Source organism: Pomacea canaliculata, linkage group LG3 (genome assembly GCF_003073045.1).
Source record: "Pomacea canaliculata isolate SZHN2017 linkage group LG3, ASM307304v1, whole genome shotgun sequence".
In the NCBI taxonomy this organism is placed as follows: domain Eukaryota; kingdom Metazoa; phylum Mollusca; class Gastropoda; order Architaenioglossa; family Ampullariidae; genus Pomacea; species Pomacea canaliculata.
The window spans coordinates 42,991,594-43,004,779 of record NC_037592.1 but is presented as its reverse complement, the minus strand read 5'-3'; the positions used below and the strand labels follow the sequence as shown (position 1 = coordinate 43,004,779).

The 13,186-nt window shown below is 37.1% G+C and overlaps 1 protein-coding gene across 1 annotated transcript in view; it reads right to left on the bottom strand.

Annotated features, from left to right (window-relative positions):
- Window positions 1-13,186, bottom strand: part of LOC112559119 (nuclear factor related to kappa-B-binding protein-like) — a 34,042-nt gene that overhangs the window by 17,578 nt on the left and 3,278 nt on the right. The window contains exons 2-15 of the mRNA XM_025230090.1: window positions 12,844-12,992; window positions 9,888-9,965; window positions 9,480-9,538; window positions 8,934-9,001; window positions 7,480-7,607; window positions 7,071-7,186; window positions 6,643-6,710; window positions 5,900-6,028; window positions 5,302-5,408; window positions 4,488-4,578; window positions 3,533-3,779; window positions 3,080-3,182; window positions 2,189-2,315; window positions 1,546-1,735 (exon numbers count right to left, since the gene is read on the bottom strand). Coding sequence (XP_025085875.1) covers window positions 1,546-1,735; window positions 2,189-2,315; window positions 3,080-3,182; window positions 3,533-3,779; window positions 4,488-4,578; window positions 5,302-5,408; window positions 5,900-6,028; window positions 6,643-6,710; window positions 7,071-7,186; window positions 7,480-7,607; window positions 8,934-9,001; window positions 9,480-9,538; window positions 9,888-9,965; window positions 12,844-12,960 — 1,628 coding nt within the window. The 5' untranslated portion in view covers window positions 12,961-12,992. The remainder of the gene's footprint in view (window positions 1-1,545; window positions 1,736-2,188; window positions 2,316-3,079; window positions 3,183-3,532; window positions 3,780-4,487; window positions 4,579-5,301; window positions 5,409-5,899; window positions 6,029-6,642; window positions 6,711-7,070; window positions 7,187-7,479; window positions 7,608-8,933; window positions 9,002-9,479; window positions 9,539-9,887; window positions 9,966-12,843; window positions 12,993-13,186) is intronic.

Sequence of the window (13,186 nt, the reverse complement as noted above, 5' to 3'; positions counted from 1 at the left end):
CATGTGGAGCTAAATCATCTTAAACTATTCCAGTCGGCTTACAGAAAAGGCCATGGCACTGAATCTGCACTTCTAAAGGTTGTAAATGATCTGCTCCAAAGTGCTGACAATGACGTGTCATCTCTGGTGTTGTTAGACTTGTCAGCTGCATTTGATACCATGGATCATTCTATACTTCTACAAAGAAGCAGTCTTTTGGTATTCATGATGTTACTTTGTCCTGGTATTGATCCTATCTCATGGACTGAACCCAAACTGTGTGTGTGAATGGTGTTCACTCAGATGCTTCTGTCCTGAGACATGGTGTCCCGCAGGGATCTGTATTGGGTACAATACTTTTTGAGTTATATACCTTCCCTCTCTCTCACATTATGTCACTCCATGCCATGTCACATGTGACATGCTGATAATACACAGCTGTGTCAGTCAGCTCCACTTACTGAACTCTTTAGACTAAAGAAGCGGACACAAGAATGCATAGGTGATGTAAAGTCCTGGATACTCCAAAACAAACAGACTGCAACTGAATGACGACAAGACTGAACTCGTCCAAAGAAATTTCTAAGTCATCCTTTTCTCTTTCTCAGCTCAACTATTCATTTCTCTGCCTCTGTCCCCAGCTTGGGTGTCATTCTTGATAAGAACTGGACTTTTCATCAGCATATTTCTCATGTCTGCAGAAATGGTTACCTTGAACTTCGTAGGATCAGTATCATTCGTCATTATCTCACCACCAATGCAACCAAAACTTTCATCTGTGCCTTTGTGCCATCGAGGATGGACTATTGTAATTCTCTTCTAGCTGGAATTGCCAAGTATCTTCTTGACAGACTTCAAACAATCCAGAATAACTCTGCTTGCCTCATCTGCAGACCATCTAGATGTGAAAGTATATCATCTATCATTCGCTGTCTTCACTGGCTGCCAGTCGTTGGTCATATGGCCTACAAACTTTCCAGTTTTACTTACTCTGCTGTTTCTGTCACTGGCCCTCGTTACCTCTCTGAACTCACTCACATTTATATGCCTCATCTTCTGACACAAAGCTTTTGCGAGTCCCACTAAGACAAAAGAAGTATGGACAGAGATTGTTCTTCTACAAAGCCCCATCAACTTGGAATGGATTACCTATCAGCCTTTGTCACTCTGATTCTCTTACCACCTTTAAATTTAAACTTTAGATGCATTTTTTTCAGAATGACAACTTTACTGTGACCCTGTGTGTGCATAACACGTGTCTGTAATTTTCTTTGTGTATGAGTGTATGTTGTAAAAGTATGATTGTTTATGATGTAGTCTATATATGATATATGTAAAGCACTCTGAGCAAAATGTTTTGGAAAGGCACTATATAAATCCTCACTTTTATTATGAAAATGAGAAAGCAGAAGTGCAAAGTGATATAAGGGTTAATATTCACATTCTTACAAAAGAAGATGCTTCAAGTCTTTTAGGCAATTCAATTTCTGCTTCCCTCTCAACTCTCTGGCCATTTTTATGCATTCAGGCTCGGAAAGATCTACATTCTGGGTATGTAATACTTACATTTTGACTGGTGGTGGAGAGCCCTGGCCAGCACCAAGTCCATCTAAACAAACAGCATCCTTATGCTTCATCCAGTGATAAAACAGTGGGGCAAGATGTTGGTTGCTGTCCCTGCCTGCTCCTATCCATTTCCACTGTTGGGCTCGCTCTTTGTAGTCCAGGAAAGGCACAAAGTTTTCCATGCTAAGGCCTGATTTGCCACAAAAGTTTGAACACATTAAAACTCTTCCATAATATCTTGCTAAACTCATTACAGCTCATGAACTTGTCAATCCCACCACCCCCACCACCCAATGAAAAAAAAACCAACTCCAAACCCCTCAATACATTTATGGAGGAGTGAGAACCTCAGAATTCTATAAAAGATTTACATTCTGTAAAATCTTCTTCACAATCAGACTGTATGAGGATGACCCAAGCCATCTTTGTGGAGTGGAGGTGAAATGCATCTCAGGGACACCTCTCTCCTGTCTCAGTAGCCTTTAAAAGCACTTCTAGGTACAACATTCTGAGACCTTTCTCATGTTTATACTCTTCTTCATGTTATCCTGAAAAACAATCATTTCTTCAAAACTTAATTACTGTTTACATAAATATTTCAAAATCCTTTCAAAATATTGCCTGTCAGGATCAGAAAAATTACCTAGAACATCTCCTGACAGGAACTTGAGAGCAGAGACTACACAGTCCACCCAGTTCTCCTGCTGGTGGACCCAGGAATTAAGGGCACTGGCTGGAGACTCCTGCCATTCTCGAACTCGTTCTTCCAGCTGCACAGCACATGAAATATTTTTCTGAAGATTTGGCAAAGAACATGCTAACACAGACTGCTTAATCTGGTTAAACCGCAACATGTTCTTGGTAATGACACTTCAAGACTTACACTGCCATACTCCACTGGAAGAATGACATGTTCAGCTCCAGCACCAGGACATGCAATAATAAAACCTAAAAGTAACAAATGATAATGGTTAACTTGTAGTCTCTCCACCAGTCCCCTATTTAACAGGGCTCAATTTATGCGAACTAGAAGCCAAACTGTTACCCTCCCAAGCTGGGTAAATCGGCTACTTTCAGATAGTGGTTTATGGCCTCTACCTAAAACTTCTCAGTAAATAATTTATTTGATGGGACCTCTACTGGTAAAACAGATATTGTCGGGTAAAAGTGGTGGATCGTGTCAAACAGAAGAGAATATAGATGCTATACATAAACTGGGCTACTATATTTGTTCAGAATTGTTTAGTAAATAAAATTTGCGTTGATATCAGAATCTGAGACTGAAAGCTTTAAAAAAAAAAGCCTGAATATTTCAGTTCAGCCTTTTTTCTCCCAACTTTGGATTAAATCAGACATGACATTATTTTCCCATGGATCGTTTTCATTTCAACTAAGAAAAAAATCAGCATTTTTATTTATGATATTTGCTCATCAGCATTAAGGTCATCTGTTTAACATTTTCATATATCAAAAGACATGGCAAAGCATATCACTGCCTCTTTGCTCTTCAGAAAATTGTTTGGACTTTTGTTACCTTAGCAGTGGTGGCCTTGCTGTCAGTGAAATCACAGATCACGTCACGAAGTAGACTGAAGAAACTGTCTGCTTGTCCCATTGTTAGACGTGATGGCAATGTACTGCACACAAAACCCATATCAGTAGACACCTTCGTGTAGCAAAGATCTATAAAACTAATTATGCAAAAATTTCTTCAATGTAAGCATATCTGCACCTGTTCAAACCATGCATAACATTTGATTTGGAGACCATATCGACATGTGTACTTTCCACTCAAGGTTATCTTACAATCACTGTTGTAAAAATCAAAGTTCTCCATTGATGCTATTGATTCAGTCTTTAACATATGTATAATATTCTCATCAAATGTGATGACAATTCACCAAAAATTTTGAATACCCAGAACATGTTATCTATCAATTTCATTAACTAAAGAATTCTTTCCCACAGGTGAATCAGGACCACTCACTCTGGCAATGGGAAATCAGGCACACCATCGTCATCACGATGGGTCAGAAGAGCTGTGTGGACATCTAAAGCGCTGCTGTTAGATGGCAATGAAAGACTGACATCTGCAGCATCAGCTGTTTCTAGACCTTTCTCTGTCTTCAGTTTCTTTTTTATCTTACGATCCCCTTTCTCTCGAACTCTTTGCTTCTTCTTGGACTGCGGGGTGTTTGTGGTTGTGACTTCATGGCCAGGCTCACAACTAGCTGCTGACAGAGTAACACATTTTCAATGGTATTTCAAGATCAGAGGGTACCTGGAATTTACTATGAAGACAGAGTCACAATCATACTAATATTGAACATTAACTGTCATGAACTACCTCTAATATTTATAACATAATAACAATGTAACATAACAGTCTTTTCGTGAAAGGTTCTAGAAAGGAATTGGAGTAAAACTAAAACCAACAATGTAATTAATTTGAACTGTCATTTGTTTTTTCACTATTCCACTGATATTCTTCTAAAAAAGTTTGCAGTTTTCTTTGCCTGTCAGAAATCCTAGCTTAAGTTTCCTTTGCCTGCTTGTTAGGAAGTCTTTTGGATGTAGATGAATAATTTTAAGACATTTATCAAGGTACATTCATAAACAAAATGTCAACAAGACTACTAACACCAATGAGTACATCTAAAAATGTATCTCAAAAATGCAATCCTTCTTTGGTAAGATTCTATAAATGATGCTCGCTTCTCTAAAAACCATTGACTGTGATGAATAATTCTCCAAAATGGAGGAATATCCACACAAGCAAAACATGAGAAGCTGATTGTGAACAGAGATGGGGGAAGAAAGTAAATATCAGAAACAGTTACAAGAACCTACAGTAACTTACACAATTAATGAATAAATAAGTGCCGGTCTATAATCTGGTAGTTCATACCAGCCTGTGACCTGGTAGCTAAGAAGTTACTCACGTGTAGGAGACTTTGTGACCTTCTTGTTGGCCTGACATCTGATCAGTATGTCCTGCAAAGTAACAGTTTGTGTATCCAATTCTGGCAGCTCCTGAAAAAATATAAACAAAAATTAAATATTATTCGTTTATGGAATTACCCAGATAATAAAATAACTATCCCAATAATTTTTAAAATAATCAGATCAAATGAAAACTATAGCAACCAAGAACTTATGAATCCATCCTGGAAATAAAATTAACTCACCAACATCTAAATATTCATAAGAACTTATTTCACAACAGATAGCCATATACAGAGTCATTCACAAATGACTAACATTAATTCTATACTCACTCAATGTCATATCACCAACACTAAAACAACATGAACACTCAGGAGGGAAACAGCTAAGAACCTCAAGTGTTCTTACAAGTAACCACATGCGCACACACCTATAAACCAAACCTGATCCAACTCTAAAACCATTAAAGATGATGATCAAGATACAGAAGAGGAGAAGGAGACATGACACATAAATATATCTAAAAAACACATAAAAAATACATAAACCACCAAGTGCTGACAACTTAGCTATTTATCTGGTGAATTGCAAACTCCACCAATCACAAATATCTTTTTTTCCCATTTCACACTATACCCCCCTTTCCCATCTCATTTTGGTTGTTTGTCCAATTTCTGTCTGTGTGCCAAGAGCATCTCTGTAACAGAGGAGCTTTTGTGTTTTAAGTCTACATCATCACAACTTTCTTCTTCTCCTCCTCCCTCTCATTTAGTTCTCTCAGCCCCTTTCAACTGTAACTTATCAACTCACTGCTGACTCCAGCTTTTTGCGTTTGTGGTTCTTGAGCAAAATTCTGTAGTCCTCCTCCTGGATCTCCACGGGGCTGATTGGTCGTGGTCGCTTGCTGTTATTTGTTCCTGCCAAGTTCACAGAAAGCAATCAATTTCTTTGTTCCAACATTCTCCTGTCACCTTTCATCCTTACCCTGCTCTTGTGTTCAACATCCACCAATAGCCTGCATTTTTGTAGGAAGGATTTGCCCTTAACTTCTTGCTGATATGTTCATGTTTTAGGAAAGATACAAGTACATCTTAATACATCAGTAATTTGGTCAATGATTGAAACATAATCCTTTTTTAAACTGAATAAACCTTTGACAAATAACAAAAAGCACAGCCATTTTTAAGGCAGATGTTAATATTTAAATTGCTAAGCTGCATGCTTTTCTAAGGTTTTTCATTTGGAGGTTTTCTGAATTTCTTTTGATCTATTTCTGATCTGGTAAAATGAAGTTTTCACACCATCAAATCCAATATAAACAGCACTGCCACACATGCCAGCACTAATACAATGACATCAACACCTCTCAAAGGTTAACAGAACACTATGACAGAAACTATGAAATTACCTGACAGATCCCCATTCAGGGTGGACGGTTTGCTAGCAAAGGTGGCTACAACACTAGGTGTAGTTGGCTCAGGGGAAGGAATAGGCCCCAAAGATTTAAACAACTGCCTTCTGCTCCTCTGTACAGGACCTGTATAACGTTCAACACAGATCAGGCTATAAAGACACAAACTGAAAGGAGTCAGCAAAAGTCAACTGCTGTAAAATAAACACGTAGGTGAAAACATAACTGACATCACAGTATGGCGACTGTAAATGGATGGTCACAGAAGGATGTCTGTGCAGAACAGGTTTTGTATGGGATTACCACCCACCCACCAGGGTCTCTAAATAGTCAGCTATTATGTGTCGGTGCAAAAGAAGATACAGAAACAGACCCCTAAATCCGGCATGAAACTGCTAATATGTTCTAAAAGCCAATCGACTGAAGAACACTTCTATTTTAAACATTAGATGCTTTGAATTTCTTCTCACCTATTACACATTTTAATTTTGCTTTAGAATAGGGGCCCATCAACCTTTAGAGGTGGGATGTGGCATGAATATGACAGCAGCATTTCCACTGCACATAAAACTGCATTTCACGTCAAAATAAATACAATGCAGTATACCAAATACATTTGGAAACATTTTGAGTAGTGAAAAAAAAAACTTAAACTATTATGTTTTACACTTTTGCTAAGATTTCCTCCCTCTCAAATGATCCATAAAGAATACCCACAAAACCAGACAAAAGAAACTTACTGATGCTGTCTTCTTCCTCTGAAGATGTGTCTTCCAATCCACATTCTTCTCTAGCCTCTTTCAGAATTCTGAGCAACATCACAAAGAACATTTCATCTGTTTTTATAACATTTACACCACAGAGATAATAGTAAGAAAATAAATAGAACGTTTTTATCATGAACTGTCCTGTACAAACATCCAGCAGCAAAGATGCTATATGCACATTTGAACAAAATCTTATGAACGTCAGTAAGTGGGAAGGTAGGGTCCTTCAACAGTATTTTTAGTAACTCAACTTTCCGTCATATATATGGATTTGAGAATTCAAGCACTGTCTGGTTTATTTGCTTGTAAAACATTTCCCAGAAACATCACCATCCCTAAAATATACAGATTACTGAACATGCTCAAGTCAGACTAATGGATACTAGATCATCAAGCTTTACCTTAAATAGTTTTTGTTCACACGATAGTCGATCCCTTTATGACGATCTTTTGGAGGTGAATGATGAAATTTAAGTGGCTGGTCTGAAGGCAGCCCATTAATTTGCCCCAAGGCACACTGTTGCAAAAAACAAACAAATTTTAAAATCTATTTCAATTTATTCGCAAATGCTTCGAAAAATTGTTCATAATACAAAATCATAGCTACAGCTTGATCGAAGAACCTGGCGATAGATAACTGCACACTTCTTACCCATTGTAGTTCAACACTGTCTTTTTATAACATTCGTTAAGCAGAACCCTGATCCTTGAAATGAGAAATAAACACCTACATTCATTCACAGAATTTTTCTCACCCAACCCTTCTGCCAAGCAGAAAGTAATTTAATTTACTAAAATGAAAATGATTACCTGGCGAGATATTAAAATCTCTTTCAAGAGCTTTGAGAAAAACTGTTGCTGAGAAAATTTGTATTCTCGATACTTGAACTTGCGACACAGTCTTGAATACTTGGCAATATCAGGTGACAAGTAGCCATCTGAGGTGACAAAGTTTATGCAATAATACTCACATATCTTGCAGATAAAAGAATGAGCGCACAAAAAGGTTGACTGATAAAACTACGACTCATATTAATTATAGAAACAAAATCACAAAAATATGCCTTCAGTTACCTTCTTCATACTACAGTATATAAACTGGGCAAGAGATTGTCAGCAAGCAGCCTATTCTCTATTAACTAGCCACCAAAGGTTCAGACTGAGTCTTTATCTTGCTAGAGCACACACTGCTAAAAAGGAATGTACAAAAGCAAAGGAAATTGTGAAATCTCTTTCAACACAATGAAGATGACCCTGCAAAGAGTGATGTCCACCTGTAAAGTGTAGAAATCTAAACCATACTTGCTTTTTCTAACAGGATGCACTACTATTTCAAGGTGAAAACATTGTTTTTAAAACAATTTTTGGCATTAATTCCCAATATTACTTTAGCTTGGAATGTTAAGTAAAAATAGTTCACCCTCAGCTTGGACTTTTATGGAATATTTAAGTAATTCTTGGATAACATGATCTAACCCACATGTAACATAAAGTCCAAGTACTACCTGGGAGGTTAAAGTAAGCCCTGGCTCAAAAATTTAAACCCAAATATTTGCATAATATTGTATCACTTTTGTTTTGATTCATCTTTTTGGTCCTTGAATGAAACTTTGAAAAATACTGTTTTTACACATTATTCAACTGTTGCCCAAACAAGCAGATTTAAAAGGATTTTTTTTCTGTTGTAAACTCACAATCTTGACACTGCTAACTAAAGGAAAGATCTACATTTCCTTATCTTGAGATAAGTACAAACAACTTGGTAAAGTAAACGATTTTTTTTTTTGGTTGTAAAATGAGCAAAGCTGCTGTTTTGAGTTCAAATGTTAATTAAGTTGCAAAAAAGTCATTAAAAATGGCGTTTGCAAAAATTAAAGTATTATATTTTTTAACCATCTAGAAGTTCAGTGTTCATCTTCATCATAAGTATTTCTATCTCTCATCACTTCTTGTTTGACATTTTAGCCATTGTTGTCTTGCATAGCATTTGCAGTGTTTGCGAGCATCAGATACAGAGCTCTGTGCTCACCTTTCTCAATCATCAAGGGCAGACTGGTAGTAGGAATAAACATACAGCTCCTTCATCAAGAAAATCAATTTTTTTCATAAAAAGTACAAACTGCACACACAATTGCCATAATCGTATAAATTCATAAAAATTATTTAATGCCAAAATGACTACAAATTAAGATTTTCATCAAATTTCAGAGTTGCGTCTTGCCTCAATCATTCCATAATATTTTCAAAAGTAATTTTTCCCTTACCCTTTACTTTCTGGTGAAACTGCATGAGAGGGTTGCCAAACTTAAAATTTTCTCCAAGAAACAGCCTCCTACAGACACAGTGAAATATTAGTACAAACATTTTAAATTCTTCCATCTTCATTTCTTGTCATCATGTTTATTTTTTTAAAAACCAAAATCAAGGTCACTGACACCTACACAAGCTTCTAAACTTTTGTTTATTTTAAAACTCTTGAAACATGGGAACTTTCTGGAGGAATTACTACACAGATCTAAGCAGCAGCCTGCTGCACGTTTCTAGTTGTACAACCATGGTTTCAGCTTTTGCATATTACCTGGTTAAGACTAGAACAAACCATTACACATTTTTAGAACAGTCATTATGGAATACTTCGTTTTCTACCAAGAAGGGAAAAATGTCCTGCAAGTAATGTGTTATTTGGTAAATAAATGTATGCAGGAGAGGTGGGGGAATGACTAAGAAAATCAAAATACACAAATCTAGGGAAGAACAAGGTTATAAAGCTCATCATTAGTTTTCATTTTTGAACTTCTAATGGACTTCACCTTATGGTTTTACTCTTCTCTTCAGCATCTATATCCTTTGGAAAAGATGGTAAAAACTTCTGTAACAAAATGAAACCACACTATTATTGCTGTATCCCAACACATACACATGCATACACTCTCCCCCCTCTCACTCCAGATACACTCCCAGCTATCCTTTTTTAAATCTGCACAAATGCTATCAACATGCATGTGTGTCAATCAATGCATCCAAATTTAGGCTAAAAATTGTTTCATTCACTTTTGTAGTTTTCATTCAGTCCTAATGGCCGATCAATACATTGTTATAGATAGCTTTCAAGGACTATATTCTGAAATTGATGCCAGTGTCTCTATATGTGTCCCAAAACATACTACCTTGCTTGCACTCAAATATCTGTACACACACACACACAGAAGACAACTCACTTCAAGATGTTTCCTCTGCTCTTCAGTTAAAACACTATCCCAGGTTTCTTGAGACATAACATGCTGAAAGATGTTAGTCTGAAAATCAAAGACACCCTGAATGTAGCTCTCAAGTACAAAGTTCAATCTTATTAATTAAATTCTACCTTTTCTCTGCCATTCAAATACTCATATGGGCCTGGGTGACCATATACATAAATATGATGACCATATAGACCAAGGTAAGCACATATATACATATATGATGATCAAATGGACCAAGGTGACTATATATAAGGCTATATACACCATATATATATATGATCATCATATAGATCAATATGACCACATATATACATATATGATGACCATATGAACCAGGGTGACTATATATAGGTAAAGATCATACAGACCAGGATGACCAGATATATATACAAAACCATATATATATATAAAAACCATTCGGAGCAGGGTGATCAGATTATATATGACCATATGGACCAGGATGATCAGATATTTATCACCCAAAAAACACTCTTCCGGACAGATGCAAACTGTTTGTCTTAATACCGCTAATGTCTTTTCATCTGGACAGATTTTTCTTCTTCTTTGAAAGTTTAGACAATAACTAAATACATGGTCATGACCAGGGCTTTTGCTTACGCAAAAAATTTGCGTACAGTACGCATTAAAAGTTCGGAGGACCCCTTCAATTTTTGTCAATGGGGTCCCAGGGGACCCCTTCAAATTTGGGCGAAGAACAGATACAAAATTGGGTAAATGTAGTGTCTGACATCGTAGCCCAATCTATTGTTGTCGTCTGCTACAAGGTGAGAGTTACTTCCCTTGCACTGAGTTTTTTTCCCTCACTGGGAAGAGTTCCCTTAACCTATTTCCAAGATGTTGACAGCATGGTTAAAATCATCGTCTCAGAAACGGAAAGAAAGTGAGCACCCCAAGTATAGTGAGCATAAGCTCATCACAGATGCTTGCACACTCTTCATGGCACAGAAATCTCGCCGTTTCTGACTAGACATAACAGTGCTTTGTGTGCATGAAAGGCAGTTGAACAAAGTATGTTGATTTGGTGGGTTTTTTCAACTTTGTAAAGGGACCCCTTAGAGTTAGCCGGGGACCCCTTAGAAATCTGAAGAAGGGGTCCCTGGGATCCCAAAGAATTTAGACTTAGCAGAAGCCCTGGTCATGACAAAGTCTGATGTGTACTGTTTGTGCTGCAGGGATCTGCTTTCAATAGTGTGACGCAGCCCATGTCTCTGTTTTTAGTTTTTTTTGGGGTGGGACAGTCCTGCAAGAAGTGGGCCACAGTCATTGGGACCATAATGAAGGGCATTCTGGGGACTTTCCAATGTGTTGAGAGAGGGATAGAAATTAGAGTATGATATGAGAGTGTGTTCTGCATCAACTGCATGTGTCAGCACTGTCTTAGGACCTGTGTTTTTCATCTAGGACAGTTATTTCTAGTTTTGTAAAAGTGGATTTCAAGCTGGTATTACTGAAGAAGACAAGTTTACATTTCTATGAAGAATTTATGCAGCACTGACGGTTTGAATACAATTTAGAATGGATAGAAAACTTAATGTAACTCAAGAAAAGATCAAAGAGTGGCAAACAAAGCATATTGTTGAGACAGCATTCATATACTACTGAGGTGTGGTTGATCATATACAGCCAGCCTCTGTTCAACAATCAAACATTAAGTATTGGCAAGAGGTTAATCAGGACTATCTCAGACTTGCTGGCATACAATCATGACATCTAGTTAGCCCATTTACTTGCGACCATGATATCTGGCAAGCCTTCCAGCTCATGACTGACATTTAGCAAAGCCTGCCAGGTTATGACCTCGACTTTTGACAAGCCTGTCAGCTCTCAACCATGACATCCTAAAAGCAGCCACTGGCACACCCACTGGTCATAGTATGGTTGTTTTTCTTCCAAACAAGCACACAGTGTAATTTTCTCATGCCATATAAGAGTTTTAGTAACTCAAGACCACAAATGACATAAGTGACACTTAGCTACTATTTTGATGAGCTAGTAAATTCTCTCCTCCTGTTTTTAGCAGGCCAGTGTTTTCAAAAAAAAGACATCAAAATAGAAAGATCATTAATCAACTGAGAAACAAACTGGTTTAGGAATTTTTTGTGTCTGACTATCTCAACCACTTAAAATGCCATTTTGTTCACATCTTTATATGTCGCTGTAATATGTGTTATGAGAGTTATGTCCCTTCTCCTTACAAGCTTGAAGGGACTAGCTTTCCCTCTTCTTTTTATTGAGGAAACCTTGGGGTTTTGTCATGTTTGATGTCTGCTGAATACTGTTGATCAGTGCTTTAAGTTGGATCCTCCTGCTACAGTTCTGGACTGTTCTCCTGAGTCTGTTCCCCACTGTTGTCTTCTTCATCATCTAACAGTCTCAAACACCATACCTGCATCATCTCAACTCTGGGTTCTTGTTTACTGTATCAATTCACTAATATCCTGCAGTTGTTCAATACTTTCCATTTTCCTCTCAACGTTTGTTGCTTTAGACTCTGGATCTACATGAATCAACAAGCATGGACTTGATCTACTGTCTATAATCCTGCCTTCGGCTTCCTTATTTTCTTCACTGCCACTGTCTTGATGCAACTTCCATGACAGTTATATGTGCACCAAAAATGATATCTGTTGTTGCTCCCGCCGTCACCACCATCACTGATATTACAACAACTACAAATCACAGTAAATTTACTTTATTATTACTATTAAATTTGTCATTCTTAAGCTCGAGGACTAATTCCTAGAACTTTAAAAATATAGCTAAAAATTTGTTAAACAGTGATTCTACACAGATACACCTAGTATGATATCAAATGCCAAGTATGATAATTATGAAAGTATAGTTCTTTAAGATACTTTCACAGAAAATCCATTCATTTTTTTTTAAACTCTTGGTTAGTGATTATATATACCTGGTCAACAAATGCCTCTGGTAGAAGAACTTCTTCTTTGTTGAGCAAACAGCGCTCCATTCGTAGTCCTTGGCCACTCAAACCTGCCATGGTATTACCCCAGCGTCCCTCCTCCATGGCTTTCTATTCTGCCCATGAACTTTCACGTGCTTTAATAAAAAAAAAAAAAAAAAAGATAAATTACACTTTCAAAAAGATTTACTAGAAATAAGTAAGTGCTTATGATTCATCATAGTCACCTAATAACAAACACTTGTAACCATCAATCGTACAAATTTTGTGTGTGAAGTTTAGATGGCTCTGTAGCTTATTGATTTGTGCTTGACTTTGGACAAGGTTGTTA